Source organism: Dasypus novemcinctus, chromosome 9 (assembly GCF_030445035.2).
Source record: "Dasypus novemcinctus isolate mDasNov1 chromosome 9, mDasNov1.1.hap2, whole genome shotgun sequence".
In the NCBI taxonomy this organism is placed as follows: Eukaryota; Metazoa; Chordata; class Mammalia; order Cingulata; family Dasypodidae; genus Dasypus; species Dasypus novemcinctus.
Window position 1 is genome coordinate 32,731,857 of NC_080681.1, and position 18,719 is coordinate 32,750,575.

The 18,719-nt window shown below is 35.4% G+C and overlaps 1 protein-coding gene across 5 annotated transcripts in view; it reads right to left on the reverse strand.

Moving 5' to 3' along the window:
* CCDC18 (coiled-coil domain containing 18) overlaps positions 1–18,719 on the reverse strand; it is a 112,514-nt gene that overhangs the window by 13,512 nt on the left and 80,283 nt on the right. For all 5 annotated transcript variants that reach the window (XM_012526693.4, XM_023589920.3, XM_012526691.4 and 2 more), the window contains 7 exons: positions 16,279–16,442; positions 15,850–16,063; positions 12,143–12,242; positions 11,465–11,581; positions 9,772–9,915; positions 4,126–4,329; positions 247–384 (listed from right to left, as the gene is read on the reverse strand). In XM_012526693.4, the coding sequence (XP_012382147.1) occupies positions 247–384; positions 4,126–4,329; positions 9,772–9,915; positions 11,465–11,581; positions 12,143–12,242; positions 15,850–16,063; positions 16,279–16,442 (1,081 nt within the window). The remainder of the gene's footprint in view (positions 1–246; positions 385–4,125; positions 4,330–9,771; positions 9,916–11,464; positions 11,582–12,142; positions 12,243–15,849; positions 16,064–16,278; positions 16,443–18,719) is intronic.

Here is an 18,719-nt window from a genome sequence, read left to right on the forward strand (position 1 = left end):
GGCTGCACAACTGCTCAGTGATGAGCTGGGATTTGAAATCAGGCTACCAGACTTGGGAATTTGAGCTCTTAACCTCACAATATATTATTTCACTAGATATGAAGTGAAAATTGTTTAGACTACCAGAAATGAAGACCACAATGACTTATTCTATATGAAGAACATAAGATCTAGACTTATACTTGTGTCCAATCAGGGGAAACTTCCTTACCAGGGGCTACTGGAACAAATTAAAAATTTCTTTACCTCCATATGATAAGCTTCTTTGAGAGATTCTACTTCTGTTGACAATTTCTTGATTTCTGCTTTCATTTTTGCTTCTAATTGAGCTTCACGTACTTGAGAAGCCCCCAATTCTTCAGCTAAATGGTTTCCATGAGCTTCCTTAAAAATGATACAGTGAGTAGAAGCTATATAATTGATTAGTTATTATAACTAAAGCAATCCAGTGCAATGAGGGTATTTTTATCTTTTATAATTTTATATAAGCACACATGAAATGTTAACTTATTAAATGGTGTACTTTAAAATGAAGACATTTAAGACTAAATGAGATTATTAGTATTGCTTTTTGTAAAACAAATTCATAACTACAGCATGCTGAACTTTGGCAGATAACAGTCTACTCCTAGGTATACCTGTGTACTTTTGCTCACCAGATACACTGTTTCCTTACCGATAGCCAGTTGTGTTTTTATCCAAACCTATTTATGCTAGATATACTTTGGAACAGCTCAATGAGTGTATGACAAACATTTACTACCCAATTAGAAGCAGCCAAAATAGATGTAAAATATTGTGAGAAACCCCACGAAAAATATAACAAATGTTATACTCTGATTGGTTCACAAATGTTTTTTAATTCTCTCTCCACTTTAAAGAAACAAAAATTGAAACTGTAGATGGCAGCATATGAGTATGGATAATGCTAGTGAGACTACTTGGAATTCTAAATCAAAGAATTCATACACAAAGAACCAAGGCTTTGACCTTATATCAAAACTTTGACACAAGAATGTATATATTTAAAGTTTTGAGTTAAAATACGATATTTTATAAAAGTATTATTTTTAATAATTCCCTACTTTAACACATGCTTTTGATGAATCAAGTTGATCTTATCAGATAAAATTGATCAACTACTTAGATACTATTGATCTAAGCAGTAAGAAATAATATAAAAGGAGAAAGTTTTCCTGTTCCTAAAAGATTCCAAATGCCCAATATAATGCTAATAAAAATTCCCTATGTATACTCCACTAGTCTAACCATCTAGAAATGTGACTAGTAACATAGGTTAATCAAAATTAAAGATAAAAATATTTTACTCAATTTACATACTGAATTAATCATCATAATAGAATAAAACTTTTCTAATAGAAAAAAACTTTTCTAGAACACCAATAAAGACATTTGTCTAAAAGTCGAAGTAATTAACCCAAGTATACCAATCTAAATATTTTTAAGCCAAGTTGTTAACCTTCTGCTAAACTCTGGGGAAATAAAATTGATATTAGTGTTTGTGCTTTTTAAAAGCACTTCACCTCTCAAAGGGTTCTAGACTGCAGGTTTCATAGCAGTTACAGATTTACTAAAAAATAAAATATTAGTTTTATATTTCCTTCAAATGGTTGCTTACACTCACTTGAAATCTATAAATGACTGATAACTCAATTTATTGAAAATCAATTAGTCTGGCCAAAACTCAGTTCTGAGGGACTTCCTAATTTTATTTAAAAATTACAGGAAGCGGACTTGGCCCAGTGGATAGGACATCCGCCTACCACATGGGAGGTCCGCAGTTCAAACCCCAGACCTCCTTGACCCGTGTGGAGCTGGCCCATGATCAGTGCTTATGCGTGCAAGGAGTGTCGTGCCATGCAGGGGTGTCCCCCGCATAGGGGAGCCCCACGTGCAAGGAGTGCACCCCGTAAGGAGAGCCTCCCAGCATGAAAGAAAGTGCAGCCTGCCCAAGAATAGTGCCGCACACACGGAGAGCTGACCCAACAAGATGACACAACAAAAAGAAACACAGATTCCTGGTGCCACTGATAAGGATAGAAGCGGTCACAGAAGAACACACAGAGAATGGACACAGAGAGTAGACAACTGCGGGGGGGGGGGGGGGGGAGAAATAAATTTAAAAATCTTTAAAAATAATAATAAAAAAATAAAAATTATGCTAAACATGGTACTGCCACAAGGACAGACATAGAGGCCAATGGAATATAATTGAAAGCTCAAAAATTAACACTCACATTTATGTCCAAATGATTTCTGGCAAGGATGCCAAATCCACTCAATTGAGAAATATCTGTCCCCTTAGCAAATAGTGCTGGGAAAACTCTATGTTCATGGTCAAAAAAAATGAAGATGGACCCTTAACTCATACCATATATAAAAATCAACTCAAAATGGACCAAAGAACTAAATATAAGAGCCAAAACTATAAAACTCCTGGAAGAAAACACTGGAAAACATCTTCAGGACCTTGTGCTAGGCAATGGTTTCTTAGATTTTATACCCAAGCAACCAAAGAAAAATAAATAAATGGGATCTCATGAAATTAAAAACCTTTGTGCCTCAAAGGACTTTATCATGAAACTAAAATATTTGGAAACCACATATCCAATAAAATCACATATCCAATAAAGGTTTAATATCCAGAATATATAATGAAATTCTTCCATTTAACAACAAAAAGACAACCCAATTAAAAAAATGAGCAAAAAACTTGAATAGACATCTCTCCAAAGAAGACATACAAATGGCCAGAAGGTACATGAAAATATGTTCAAGATCATTAGCCATCAGGGAAATGCAAATCAAAACCACAATGAGATACCATTTCATACTCATTAGAAAGGCTGTTATTAAAAAAAAAGAGGGGAGCAGATGTGGCTCAAGTGGCTCAGTGCCTGCCTCCCGCATGGGAGGTCCCAGGTTTGGTTCCCAGTGCCTTGTGAAAAAACAAAGAACAAATAAAACAACAAGAAAAACAAACAAACTCAGGGAAGCTGATGTGGCTCAGTGGTTGAGCACTGGCTTCCCACATACAAGGCTCCAGGTTCAATCTCTGGCCCCCAGTACCTCAAGAGAAAACAAACAAACAAACAAAAAAACCAAAATCTCAGAAAATTACGAGTGTTGGAAAGGACACAGATAAAGAGAAACACTCATTCATTCCTGGTGGCAATGTAAAGTGGTGCAGCATTTTGGAAGACAGTTTGGCAGTTCCTCAGAAAGTTAAGTATGAAATTACCATATTATAAGACAATCTCATTACTAGGCATATGCCCAAAAGAACTGAAAGCAGGGACTTGAACAAATATTTGCACACCAATGTTCTTAATGGCATTATTCACAATTGTCAAAAGATGGAAGCTACCCGAGTGTCCATAAAATGATGAATAAATAAAATGTGGTATATCTACACAAGGAAATATTATTGTATTATTCAGATACAGAAAGGAATGCAGTTCTGGTACACGGATGAACTTTGAAGAAATCATGTTAGGTGAAATATGCCAGACACAAAAAGACAAATATTGTAAGATCTCACTGATACAAAGTATTTAGAATAAGCAAACTCATACGGTTAGGATCTAGAATATAGGTTACCAGGGGATAGGGTGGAGATAGGGAACGGGAAGTTAAGGCTTAAATGTACAGGGTTCCTATTTGGAATGATGGAAATACTTTGGTAACAGATGGTGGTGATGATAGCATAACACTGCGCATGTAATTAACAGCATTGAAATATATATATGAATGTGGTTAAAAGGGGAAGTGTTAGGTTGTATATATGTAACAGCATAAAAATTAAAAAAAAAAATCTATGGAACTCTAAGTTAAACCATGTACTTAATGTTAATAGTACAATTATAAAAATGTGCTTTCATCAATTGTAACAAATGTCCCACGCCAAAGCAAGGTATTAACAATAGGGTGGTATATGGGAATCATGTATTTTATGCATGATTGTTCTGTAAACCCACAATTTCTGTAATAAAGAAAAAACTATGCTATTACTTTTTGTAAGAACTATATTCTACAATTTAAAAAAGTGAATGTTAACATTTTTAAGATTTTTAATAAGGTAAAATTATATAGAATAGGATTTACTTTTTCTTTGGAGAGTTGTTTCATTTCTTCCAGTTCACTTGAGAGCCTTTCCATTTCTCTCTGTGCTTGGACTTGTTGATGACGAGCTTCCATTAATTCTGTATGAGAGTTCTGCATCTGCTCCCGGCTTAGCCTCAACTCTTGCTCCAAATCTACAGCTTCCTTGTACTGAGTTGCAATATATTGTTCTTGCTCTTTCATAACCTAAAAAGCACAAGATATCTGTAGGATGAAATTAAATGATATGGATAGCCTATTTTTCACTCTGATTTCTCTTACAATAAGGGAATTTCCCTCGCCCAACTAAACCTCTATAAAATTTAGCATACAATATGGTATCTACCTACTATGAAACTGATATTCAGAAAATGTTTTTTTAATGAGAATTACAAATGTACTATATCAATCTGGAACTCTTATTTAAGCTGCCTACTGTATAATATTTTATCATTATGAATGTAACATTTATGACAGAATATGTAATAATATATAGTGAAAAAGAAGTTAACATTTGATTATCCATGCCAAAGATGGAAATATCTTGACATGGGCAATCAAAAGCCACCAATAATCTGCACAGCTGGGTTAAGGCCATGACCTTATTCTCTGCTAAAGAAAAACTTGTCACCGGGATTGCTACCCCTCTGAAATTTTTTTATACAGCTAAGTTAAATCCCTAGTAAGGTATTACTGTCTTTAATTTTTTTTTTTTCAGTTTTCTCTCAAAATCAAGGTTTTTTTCTCTTGTACTATTAACTTTATTTTTTAAAAATATTTTTTATTTATTTTTAAAAGATACTTAGATTACATAAAATTTTACATCAAAAAAATATAAGGGATTCCCATATGCTCCACTTTTCACAACTCCCACTTTTCCCCACGTTAACAACTTCTTTCATTAGTGTGGTACATTCATTGCAATTGATGAACACATTTTGCAGCACTGCCACTCATTATGGATTATAGTTTATACTGTAGTTTATACTCTCTTCCACTCAATTCTGTAGGTTATGGCAGAATATATAATGGCCTGTATCTGTCATTGCAATGTCATTCAAGGCAATTCCAAGTCCTAAAAATGCCCCCATATTACACCTTTTTTTCCCCTTTCCCTGACTTCAGCACCTCCAGAGGCCACTGTCTCCGTATCAATGATATAATTTCTTCCATTGCTTGAATCACAATAAGTCTATAGTAGAATACCACTCTAGTCCATATTTTATTCCAGAATCTTGAGGATTCTGGCACGGTGATGCCCACTCCACCTCTAATTGAGAGGGGGTTTTGATCCCATATGGTTCATGGATAGGACTCTCTTGCTTGCAGTTATAGACCCTCTCAGTAGGTATTACTTTCTTATAGAAATAAAATCAGTGAAGAGTAAGTTAGTTGCTCTAAATCAGCTGGGAGAGGTAGGTTAGCTGGTAGGTAATGACATTTGACTTCAGGGCTGACAAAATGGAGAGAAACAAGTACAAATTACCAAACTTGATGGAATAGGGGCATAGATCCCTGTTGCAGATCCATATAAATCCCATGTAAAAATTACCCAGTCCTTGCTAAGGAACTGAAATGATTGGGCCAGTAATCATTTTTGTTGCTGATGCCCCAATATGCTATCAGAGACCCTGCTTGATTTATGTATGTAACCCAACAAATATTTATTGATGTTTATTATGTGGTATGTGCTGTTTTAGGTGCTAAGGATATAGTAGTGACCAAAGGAGACAAAGTGGCTGCCCTGATATAATTTCTTTTTTAGTGGGGGAGATAATCAGCTAATTAGCCAACACAATAAGCTATAGCAGGATCATGCTGAATAATTCTAATGCCCTAAAAATGCACTACATTTCATCTATTCTATTCTTCCTTCCCCCTACCCTTGGAACCTATGGTAACCACTAAGTTTCAATTTTTGAAGAATAAGATTCATAATTACTTGCAATAATATTGAGAGTTTGACATATTGGTATGTTTTCTTCTATTGGGTACTTTCTATGTTCTCGAGGGATTCTTGTCCTTCTAATTGAGAACGTAGCGGGACTCCCCAGGAGGGGAGTTTGATATTTTCTTGTTTATTGTATGGGTTTCCACCCACTGATAATATACACTATGACAAGATGAACACTTACATATTCCATAAAAGCTTGTCCCAGGTGCACCCTGTCCCACATACCCCCTCATATCCAACACCTTACACCAGTAACCATTCCCTGCCATATTTGCCAAAAGAACATTCCCAACATTGTAGTTTTAAATTCTCCTGCTCCTTCCCCCAACCATTCTCTCAATTCCATGGATAGTCCAATGGAACCCCCACACCCCACCCCATACCTCCCCCTAACAGACCAGCATAGAATTGTTCAGCATGATCTTGCAATAATGGGTACAGTCTACTTCAAGTTTCGTCAAAACCTATGAAAGTGTATGATCCAAGATGTAAACCATGATGTAAATCATCAACCATGGTTAGTAGCAATGCTTCAATATTTGTACATCAATTGTAACAAATGTATGTCCAGATGTAAAATGTTATTAATAGGGGAAAGGGGAAAAGGGAAGGGTGCTGGGTATAAGAAATTCCCTATATACTCTATGTGACATTTCTGTATTGTAAAGCTTCTTTGAGGAAAAACAACAAAAAATAAGATGCTGGGGGAATATATGGAAGAAAATGTCACTGTACATATAGGACAACATATCTAACAGTGATGAAAGACACAATGTCTAAAAATTTTTTAAAAAATTTTATTATTTCAAATTTTAAAAATGTTTTTTTTGTATTTTATTGGTTATTTTTTAAATTATTATTTCATTTTCTTGTTAATCTTATTTGGTTATTTTGTTGGCTTCATTTTTAGAGAGGTTTTGGATCACAGAAGGGTCACAACAGTAGCAGGAGAAGATCACTGGCATAGGGTGTCAGTGATGAGGGGATGCATGGGAAGAGATTCACCTGGGGCATACTTCTAAGGTTCAAGTATTCATGGGGTATGGTCTCGGTGGGTGAAGATCCACACAATAACCAAAAGAATATTGAATTCCCATCCTGGGGAATTCTACTACATTCTCTAATAGGACAGCAAGAATCCCCCAAGTACAAGGGCTGTGCCTAGTGAAGGAAGACAGACCATTATGCCAGGCCCTTGATACTGATGACTGTACTTATGAACCTGTTCTTGTGAAACTGAAACTTAGCCTAGTATTAAATATTGCCTAAGAGTTACCTCCTAAAAGCCTCCTTGTTGCTCAAATGAGGCCTCTCTCTAAGCCAAACTCAGCATATAAACACACTGCCTTCCCCCCTGCATGGAGCATGACTCCTAAAGATAAGCCTCCCTGGCACTGAGAGTTATTACCAAGAGCCAACTATCAATGCATCTAGAAAGAGATCTTGACCAAAAGGGGGAAATGGTAAGTACAAATGAGTTTTTATGGCTAACAGATTTCAAAGTGAGTCAGGAGGTCATTCCAGAGGTTATGCTTATGCAAGTCTCAGCAGGATCTCACTGACTGCCACAGCAAACAGTGCCTCAAATAGTGAGACTCCTGAGGGCTCTAGAGAAACCCAGAAACTCTAAGCAGGATAGACAGCTCAGGAATTCGGCACCCTGTCAGTGGGTCTTACTTTGGAATTTATGCTCCCCAGTGTAACAGAATTAGACTCATAGGTTCTCTACACCTGGCTCTTCTGCCCCTTTCACTTAAACCTATAATTAGCACTATACTTGATAAATATATGTCCCAGAGACTTAAACCTTTGATCCATCCATGTGCCAGTTGAGCCCTGAATTTCAACAGAGTTGCAACAACTACTCTCCAGTTTATTGGACTCACCCAGGACAACTAACGAGATGATGATGGACAATGCCCATCCCAAGGAACAGAGAGTGCCCGCAACTGCAGGCAAGATAGTTCCATTCATCTGTTCCATGGGATCTAAGCTCCCTCTCAATTAGAAACAGAGTGAGGGAAGAGGACTTGGCCCAATGGATAGGATGTCCGCCTACCACATGGGAGATCCACGGTTCAAACCCTGGCCTCCTTGACCCATGTGGAGCTGGCCCACACACAGTGATGATGCATGCAAGGAATGCCCTGCCACGCAGGGGTGTCCCCCGCGTAGAGGAGCCCCACGCGCAAGGAGTGCGCCCTGTAAGGAGAGCAGCCCAGTGCGAAGGAAAGTGCAGCCTGCCCAAGAATGGTGGTGTGCACGTGGAGAGCTGACATAGCAAGGTGAAGCAACAAAAAGAAACACAGATTCCCAGTGCTGCTGATAAGGACAGAAGCGGTCACAGAAGAACACACAGCAAATGGACACAGAGAGCAGACAACTGGGGTGGGGGAAGAGGAGAGAAATAAATAAAAAATAAATCTAAAAGAAAAAATCACTTGAAAAAAAAAGCTAGATCTGAAATTTTAAATTAAGTATGGTATTTAAAAAGAAGAAAGTTACAGCCATGAAAAGATTTTAGAAGCAAATTTACTTTTTCAAAAGGCAAATGAGTGGAATGGGTTCACCAATTAAAATACAAGCAAACTGATGACATAAAGTGTGGCAGTTTGATATTATTTATGAATTCCAAAAAGAGATATTGATTATGTTTGTAAACTGGTCTGTTCCTCTGGGCACGATACCCTTCAGTTGATTTAAATTCAAAGGCTTTATGTTTACTTGATTAAACAAGATTAGGGCTTTGATTCAACTACATCATTACAGTGTGCAGGGTTGAATCCTTGACCCCTTAGAGGGCTATATAAATGGTCATTCAATCAAGAACACAGAAGTTGAGACACAGAGAAGATACACAGAGAAAGAGAGATAGCTCTATAGGCATGGTAGAGGCCCCAGGAAGAGAGATGAGCCATTCGTCTGAGTCTACAGCTGACCTTAAGAAGAGAACAGAGCAGCTGACCTCTGAAAAAAAAAGAGCCCTATGTCAGCCTACAATTGAGATAGGAAGAAGTTGGACTCATAGAGCCTTGAGAAGGAAGAGGAAGGCTGAACCCTCATAGAGGTCACCTGCCATCTTGCTTCAACACATGACAACAAGGTTTGGTAAGGAAGTAATCTTGAGTTGGCTCTTTACAGCTTTGTAACTGTAAGCTTTTACCCCGAATAAATACCCTTAATAAAAGCCAAAAGATTTCTGGTACTTTGCATTGGCACCCCTTTGACTGACTAATACACAAAGTTATCAAACTTCATCTGGCAATTCAAGGCACTTGGCCTCAATAATGTTCAATTATTATCTGTTCATTTATTCTCTAGATGGAGTTTGTCAAGGACAAAGGACTGCATTTTATTAATACCTAGGTCTACAAATCTATTATTTAGTAGTTTCTCAAATAATATTGATCAAATGAGCATATATTTTGAATTTACTATATAATAGATATCCTACTAAGTCTTATACGGAACACTAAAATTAATAATACATTGCCTTTGTCCATATCCAGACCATCAGAAAAATATTTAAAAAGGTCAAAGACCTGGGTATTTCACACAAATAATTAGCTGAAAAACACTTATGGCACAGTTTCTGTATATGAAAACCAACCAGCTTAAAACATAATGGTTCATTATACTTTTTAGAGAATTCTACTTGTTCCTTACGGGGAAAGGGGTAAGAATAATTTGCTTACAGTTTCCATTTCTTTCATCCTTTGTTGTGTTCTTTCAATTTCTTTTGTCAGTTGATTTATCTCCTGTTCATTTTGTAGCATTATAAACTCTTTTTCTCGAAGCTGCTCTTTGGCATTTTGTAATTTTTCATTCAAACTTTCAATCTGAATGTTAAGCAGATGAGCAATATTAACGTATTTAAGGAAAGCTAATTCTTTAAACACCTCTCTGTCTTCCAAGCAAGGCAAGCTTTAAACACACATATCAAATAAGCAAAATATAAAAATGTGTTTTTCTTAAGACATCCCATAACTTGGAAATAAGTGTAAGAATTCTGTGCCTAATAAGATGCTTAATGTATACCTAAAATATACTAAAAAAAAGAAGATGAAAGTCTCAATCACATTTGCATAAGAAAAGAAAATTAGGATATATTAAAACAATGAATGTTACATGATGTGTGGTGGTTTGAAGCTGTATGTATCCCAGAAAAATATGTTCTTAAATTTAATCCATTCCTTTGGGTGTGAACACAATGTAAATAGGATTGTTTGATGAGGTTACTTCAGTTAAGGTGTGTCCCACCTCACTCAGGATGGGTCTTAATCCTATTATAAGACTCCTTTACAAGAGAATGAAATTCAGACACAGAGAGAAAGCCCTAAGAAGCAAGAGGCTGGACATTCATTGATGGACCCAGGAAGAGCAGGGAGAGGCTGCCATTCTTTCCATGTGACAGAGGAACCATGGCTCACTGGCAGCCAGCCCAAGAATGCCAAAGTCTTTGGGGAAAAAGCATTGCCTTCATGATATCTTGATTTGGACATTTTCCCAGCCTCAAAACCATGAGCACATAAATTCCCATTGTTTAAGTCAAACCATTTCATGGTGTTGCCTAAGCAGCCTCGGAAACAAAAACAATGGCCTTACAAATAATTTTATAAATATGTGCATGAAGTACAAAGTAAAGTTAGTGAAAAGAAAGTCCACTTGCCACTGTATTTCCTTCTCAGAGGCAACACTGTTACCAAAATTACTTAAAAATCATTTCAGAGGTTTTCTATATATATTTAGATAATTCAGATTATGACAAGAGTATGAACACATTGATACAAGAAAAACTATCTTCAAAGCAACATTAAGAGCAGAAAAATGAATATAAAGTAGCATATACAAGATCATTTAAACTATTTGCTTTTATTGTATATATTCTATAAAAACAATATTTATGTGAATGGATGCTTACAATTAGTTATTTTTAGACAATTTAAAATGTATGATTTTAAAAATAACTTACCTAGGGAAGCGGACTTGTACCAATGGATAGGGCATCTGCCTACCACATGGGAGGTCCGCGGTTCAAACCCTGGGCCTCCTTGACCCGTGTGGAGCTGGCCCATGATCAGTGCTGATGCACACAAGGAGTGCCATGCCATGCAGGGGTGTCCCCCGTGTAAGGGAGCCCCACATGCAAGGAGTGCGCCCCATAAGGAGAGCTGCCCAGCGCCTGCCCAAGAATGATGCCGTACACATGAAGAGCTGACACAACAAGATGATGCAACAAAAAGAAACAGATTCCCAATGCCACTGATAAGGATAGAAGTGGTCACAGAAGAATACACAGTGAATGGACATAGAGAGCAGACAACTGGGGGCAGGGGGGGGAATAAATAAAAAAAATTTAAAAATCTTAAAAAAAACGAAAAAACTTACCTGTTTGCTGCATTCTTTAAGTTCTAATTCTGATTTCTCCAGAGTACCCTCTAATTTAATTATTTTTTGCTCCATTTCTCCTCTATGCTCACGAATAGTCATATCCAAATGTGTTACCTAAATACAAAAATATTTAACTATTTAATTCTATTCTAATTTGAAAACTTGCATGGTTGGAGTGCAATTACAGAAAGTGGTTTAGAACTATTTATGGTGGATATAACTGAAATAGAAACTCATCTCAGATAAATTATTATAAAGAATGGGGAAAATTAGCATTGCTTACAAATACTGGATCATGAATCTCATATATATTATACTAAAGAAAAGATTGTGATCATAAATGACTCAGATTCCATTTTATCCTGGATAAAAATTGCTAAATAACAGCTTCTGGATATTTTTGTTCCTTCAACACTTAGCTGAGCAAGTAACTCCTTTAATATTATATTCTTCTGGTCAAGAGTAATATAAAAGATGAAAAAGGCTCAGATACTAAACCCTCATTTAAAAAAAATCCACCTGCTATAAAAACAGCATGATAGAAAAGATATATTTTCTATAGAAAATAAATGTGTTATAAAAACTTTCATTTTACCAACAATTGATGACCTCTGAAACCCTGGGAGATTGTGTTATAACAAAAAATGTTATTAAAATATAAGTAAGAGAACTAACTTGAGCTGCTCTTTGCTTTAGTTCCCAATTTCTCTCTTTAAGAGCCTGATCCATTTCAATGAGTTCTTGTTTTTTGTCTTCAATGTCCATCTTGCATTCTCTGCAATTTATCAAAAGACAAATATCAAAGGAAAGAATGGGACTCATATTGTTTAAAAAACTTCAGTCAACTGAATAACCTTTTGTGTAAGCTAAAAGTGATAGGATTTGTGTGATTATCTCAGATTGAAAGAAATAATGTATAAAGAAAATGATTAATAATACAATTACTTTCATAGTGTTCTAAAAAGGCAAAAGTCAGTATGTGCAATCAAACTGCACTATTAGAGAACAATTTAAGCTAAATGTTAAAGCATTCCCATGATTATAAGAGTGAATTTGTTTATGAAATTTTTTAAAAAGTCCTGTTTTTTCATCTATAGATCAAAAAAATCTTTTATAGATAACAGTTGTGATTTTATTACGACTGAATGCTATCTCTGATATCTCTGATATCCATAGCCCAGTAAAATGACCACTATATTTCTCATGGGAATTTTACTTGAAATGACGCCTTATGTATGGTAAAGTATTAAAATCTAATATAAAAACATTTTAAATACATTTTTTGTGAACTGTAGTTCCCCTAAAACCCTAGCATATTATAACTTTGTATTGTAAAAATGCTTACTATTGATACAGTTTTAAGACTCATGCCATATGATCAGAGAATTTAAGTTAGAACTCTGAATTTTGATATAACAAAGGGTGATAATATTGTTGACCTGAAAAATCTTCCCATGATTTTCCACACTGAAATATGAAACAATGTTGAATAAAGGTAATTTTAAAAGCAAATACTAAACTTCCTTAATGAGATTTTTATTATTCTTCTGAAAGTCTCAAAGTTATAACACAAGACTATATATTCTTCAAATATATAATATATTATAGAGAAAACATCTAACTTCTCCCTATGTGAAAAACTAAGCTTCAAAAATTCAGCAACTTGCTAGAATATAAGATTTACTATTGGAAGCAGACTTGGCCCAGTGATTAGGGTGTCCGTCTACCACATGGGAGGTCCGCGGTTCAAACCCCGGGCCTCCTTGACCCGTGTGGAGCTGGCCCATGCACAGCGCTGATGCGTTCAAGGAGTGCCCTGCCACGCAGGGGAGCCCCACTCATGCAGTGCGCCCCATAAGGGGAGCCGCCCAGTGTGAAAGAAAGTGCAGCCTGCCCAGGAATGGCTCTGCACACATGAAGAGCTAACACAACAAGATGATGCAATGAAAAGAAACACAGATTCCTGTGCCGCTGACAACAACAGAAGCGGACAAAGAACACGCAGCAAATGGACACAGAGAGCAGACAACTGGGGCATGGGGGAGAAAGGGAGAGAAATAAATAAATAAATAAATCTTAAAAAAAAAAAAGATTTACTATTTACTTCTTTCATGAATTTATTTACTTAACATTCATTCAGCAAATATTTATTGGGATGGTTCCTATCTGCCAAAATTCTGTGTGTTGGAAATACATTAGTCAACACAAGATGGAAGCTCCTGATCTCATGGAGCTTACATACTAATAAGTGTAGGAAGAAGATTATAAATAATAACTGTACAAGAAAATTATCATAATATTAAGTGCTACATTAGAGAATTAAAAAGGTTGTTAGTGAGTGGCTACTTTAAGTGGGTGTCAGGAAAGACCCCTCTAAGGAAATGTGAAGGAAAGGATAGGAGGCTTGGAATTATTTTTTAATTGTAGAAAAATACATATAACATTTACCATTTTTAATTGTTTTAAATGTACAATTCAGTGGCATTAAGTACACTCACAATGTTGTGCAAACATCACCATTATGAGTTCCAGAAACTTTTCATTACTTTCAATAGAAAGCGCCTACCTCCTAAGCAGTTGTTCTCCATTCCTCCTCCCTGACACCTGGCAACCTGTCCCTATGGATATGCCTATACTGGATATTTCATATAAATGGAATGGTACAATATGGGGCTTTTTGTGTCCAGCTTCTTTTCACTTTAGCATAGAATTTTCAAGGTTCATTCATGCAGCACTTACCAATATCTTCATTTCTTTTCATGGATATTATGTATGATATATCACATTTTGTTTATCAGTCATAAATGGACATTTGAGTGGCTATCACCTTTTGGCTATTGTGAATAGAGCTGCTATGAACATTCATGAACAAATTGTTGTAGGAGTGGAATTGTTGGATCATATGGTAATTCTATATTTAACGTATTAAGGAACCACCAAACATTTTCCACAATGGCTACACCATTGTACATTCCCACCAGCAATGTATGAGGGTTCCAATTTCTCCATATCCTTGTCAACACTTACTTTCTGTTTTTTAAATTATTATCATTATTATTACAGCCATCCTAGTAGGTGTGTGCAATGGTATCTCATTATGGTTTTGATTTATATTTCCCAAGGTGCTTGGATTTTTATTCTGAATGTTTAGGGGAGGCCACCTGAAAGTTTAAGTTGGGAAGTGATATGATCTGACTTAAGTTTTATCACTGGCTTCTGGGAAGACTGCATTGTAGGGGGGTAAGAATGTAATCAGGGAGACTAGTTAGGAAGTCACAGCAACAGAGAGATGACACCAGTAATGTGGTAATAGAAAAGAAGCCAAGAAACCAATAGATTTAAGATTATGTTTTGGAAATAAAGTTGCTAACAGACTAGATGGAAGAAGAGAGTAAAGGAGAGTAAGAATAACTTCACGGATTTCTGGTTTAAGCAACTGCATGATACCGAGATGGGAGAAGGGCAAAGTTGTGAGGAAAAAATAAGTTCTGTTATGACTAAGTTTGAGATGTTTCTTAAAAATACCAAGAGGAGACAAGAAGTAGGTAGTTGCATATATGAGTCTAGAATTTGGGAAAGAAGCCAATACTGGTGATATGGGATAAAACATTTAAGTTTCTAGCTCATCTTGCCGTCTTTATTCTTTTCCTTTATTCCACATTTCATGTCCTGGTTTATAACTGTTTCCATTTTCTGGATCAATTTTTTTTACTTTGGTTCTGTTCTGGTTCTCCACCCTCACTCACAATAGATGTATGCTGGTATAGCACTCCATGCTATCACTGCTAATTTAAGAACCCAGATGTTAAGAGTTGGGTAGACCTGTATTTAACTCTATTCTCTGGACCCTACTACTTGTATGACCTTGGGCATTTTACTTAAATTCCACAAGTCCCAGTTTTCCCAACTGTAAAAAGGTAATATCTATCTCATGAGTCTGTTGTGAAGAAACAAGTGAGTTCATATGTGAAGTTCTTGACATAGTTCCGGCACAAAATAAGGACTTAATACAAGTAACAATATTATTATTATTATCCATACTATTTTGCTATTAGCTATTGCTGTATGCCAACTCAATCATTTTTTACTGCTATTAGATATAGGACAGAGCCAGTTTAAAATGATTTGAAGACTAAGGATGCAAGTATTAGCAGCCAGCAGCAGCAGATGAGTTAGTTAGATGGAGCATGGCATGGACTGACGGTAGACAAAAGCAGCTGAGAAGTTTGGCTATCTAGAAGTCAAACAACAAACAAAATTGAACATACAACGTATCAGAGTATGAGATGTGTTATATTTATGTGGATTCTTTCTAATTTTGTATCATCCCAGGAGTCAGAGTAATAAGGTGAAATACCTGAATTTCTTAGTATTCAACTCACCTAAGTTCAGCTGTGAGATCCTTTATAGTAGTATATTTTTCCTCAAGTGATAATTGAGCCTTCTGTAATACATCTCTCAGTTCTTGCAGTTGTCTTAAAGTACTTTTTAATTCTCCATGAGCATTTTGTAGTTCAGTCTCTAGTGCTTCCCGTTTCTGCAAGGCTTCTGTTAGTTCTGTTTCAGTATGGTGCTGTAACTTTTCTAACTCTTTCACTGTAAAAAGGAAAGAGTAATTTCAGAACTATATGTAAAACATTTCCTTATTAAAGATTTTGTAAAAATCATAATATCAAATTTGACTCATCTGCAAGACATAAAATACTGATCACTCATCCCCTCTTTCAGCCCCACCATCCTAAATTCTTACCTTATTTCACTTCAGAAGTAAAAATATGCAGGCACTTAAGCTCAGCTAACCCACTGCTTACCAGCATTTGTTTTCTTATCAAGTTCTGTCTTTGTCTGTTCTAAGATCATATCTAATTGAGACAGGCGCAATGCTTTATTTTCTCCATCTCGTTTTAAGTGCATTATTTCTTTTTCCATTTTAGACAGCTCTTCTTTATACTGATCCATCTCAAGTTTCATTTGTCTAATTAAAAACAAAAAGTAAAACAATTAATAAATGATAATTTGGAAACTTAAAAACCAACTGACTTTTGCCTAGCTAAACAAAGCCTGCAAGTTGTATAAGGACAAATATTACCAGTAGAAGTACACTCAGAATCTTAAATCTCCTATTATATTTTTTTAAATGCCCCAACTAAAAGATTGTAATTCTGCTCCCATTATGCACCACCACATAAAGCTGTACTATGTGGTATTATTTAACAAAGCTATCATTCTTTTCAATCTAACTACACTTAATTTTTACAAAGCTTTGTAAGTTTTGAGAATATCTATGGATAGGTACCTCATACATCTGTAATTTCTATTATTAACATAATAAGCCAAAAATCACTCCATGTAATCCAAACAATCTAAATATGCATCATAAAGACCACATCATCATAGGAAAGCCATTTCAGTTGTTTTTTTAATTAAAGCCTTATTATTAGTTTTAGCTTATTTTTAGCATTAAGAGAGACTAGAAATTCCTAGACTAGCACAAGTTCCCTGCTTCACAGATGAGGAAACTGGTGAAGTGTATGGGATAATAAAACTAATTATTAATAGCGATAGAGTCAGGCTTGCTAACTTTCAATCAAACCTAAACCAATTCTAATATGGTAGTTCCCATACCTGTGTAAAATCAACATACTGAGAGGCAGTTTTAAGTCCATTTGGTAATTCCAAAGTAATACTAATAAAATAATTGCTAATTATCATCCTCAAGGGTAGGCAGAAGTGATTACCCTTTTGCATTAACATATGTTTTTAGTTTTGTTTTCTTTTGGTCTTTAAAATTTTATAATTGAGTTTGCAAGTAGAAGCAGCTGTACAGAACACTGCATTTCTTCTCTAAATGCAATTTAAGTAGGTTTGGGTTAGTTTCAAGGTGTTTTTCATTTGATGTCCATGGATAAACTTAAGGAAATCTATAAAACCCCTGAAGCTACATGTAAAATTATGTATACATACATATGTATACAATTATGTATACATACACATCTTTGTATAGAAAAAAATTCATAGTTTTTATCAGATTTTCAAATGTGACCATGGCCAAACAAAGTTAAGAACTAGTAGATTAGACAAGGATGAACAACCATTTTAAAGTTCTAGGGTAGATATAAATAGATAATTAGAAAAAAATAATTGGAAGTGGTTGGCATAGAGAGCCAAGAGCTGACAGTCTATCAGCAAAGGAGTTGGAGAAAAATTATAAGAAAGAGAAAGAACCAAAAAGACCCCACAGCAATCAATAGACATTTAGTAAAAGACAAACATAGCTCTATACAACTTGAGGATTCATTAGGGGATCACTATATTTTAGCATAGTTTAATAACTGATGTATATAATGATAACCTTGAGACATTAAGAGGTGAAAATGCCAAATACATATATTAGAAAATATTCTACCAAGAAACATTTTTTGTGTACTTTTTTTAAAGCACTTGACAGACTCCACTTAATTTTTTAAATTCCTAACTATTTATTCCTTTCTAATGCAGGGAAAATGAGGGATTACTCTAATATAAGAAATATTTAAGGGCTTAAAAACCCTGATTTTATAAATAACCCAATACTAAAAATTATTCGACAACTTTCAAAAATTTATGATAAGTCTTCCAGAAAAACTTCCAAACTTATCCCAGAATCACTGACAGCAATAAAATTTGAGATTGGAAACAGCCAAAGAAAGGATTATGTAACACTAATACTGAGCTTTTAAAATAAAGCAGTTGAGAATCTCCAGCTTCTTCAAATGTAAAAAAGATTTTAAAAATGGCTATTGGGGCAGTTTGAGAAATCTAAACAGTGCTATACGAACCTCAGCACTGAGAAACCAGCGTCAGGACCACGCACATGCATTGACATTTACATGAGTATTCTTCCATAGTTGTGTGTAACAACAGAAACTGGTTTTAGGTCATATCTAAATTTATGCATCTATACCTTAACTTCTTTGAGTGTCAGTTTCCGTATCTTAAAAATGAGGATAATAAAACCCGAACTGTAGGGCTTTTTTGAAGATTAAATGAGTTGATGCGTTAACTCTAAAATAGGGCAGAGAAATATATACAGATATATTTTAACTCTAATACCTTTTTGGAGAGAAAAACAAAATTCTATAAAGTTTTATTCCAGTTGTGAAACAACAGTGGGAACAGGAAAAACAAAGAAAAGCCCTGATTTATGAAGAGAGGATTTCTTGGAACTATGGTACATCTTTCTAATGCAGTAAACCATCTTGTTCAAAAGCTT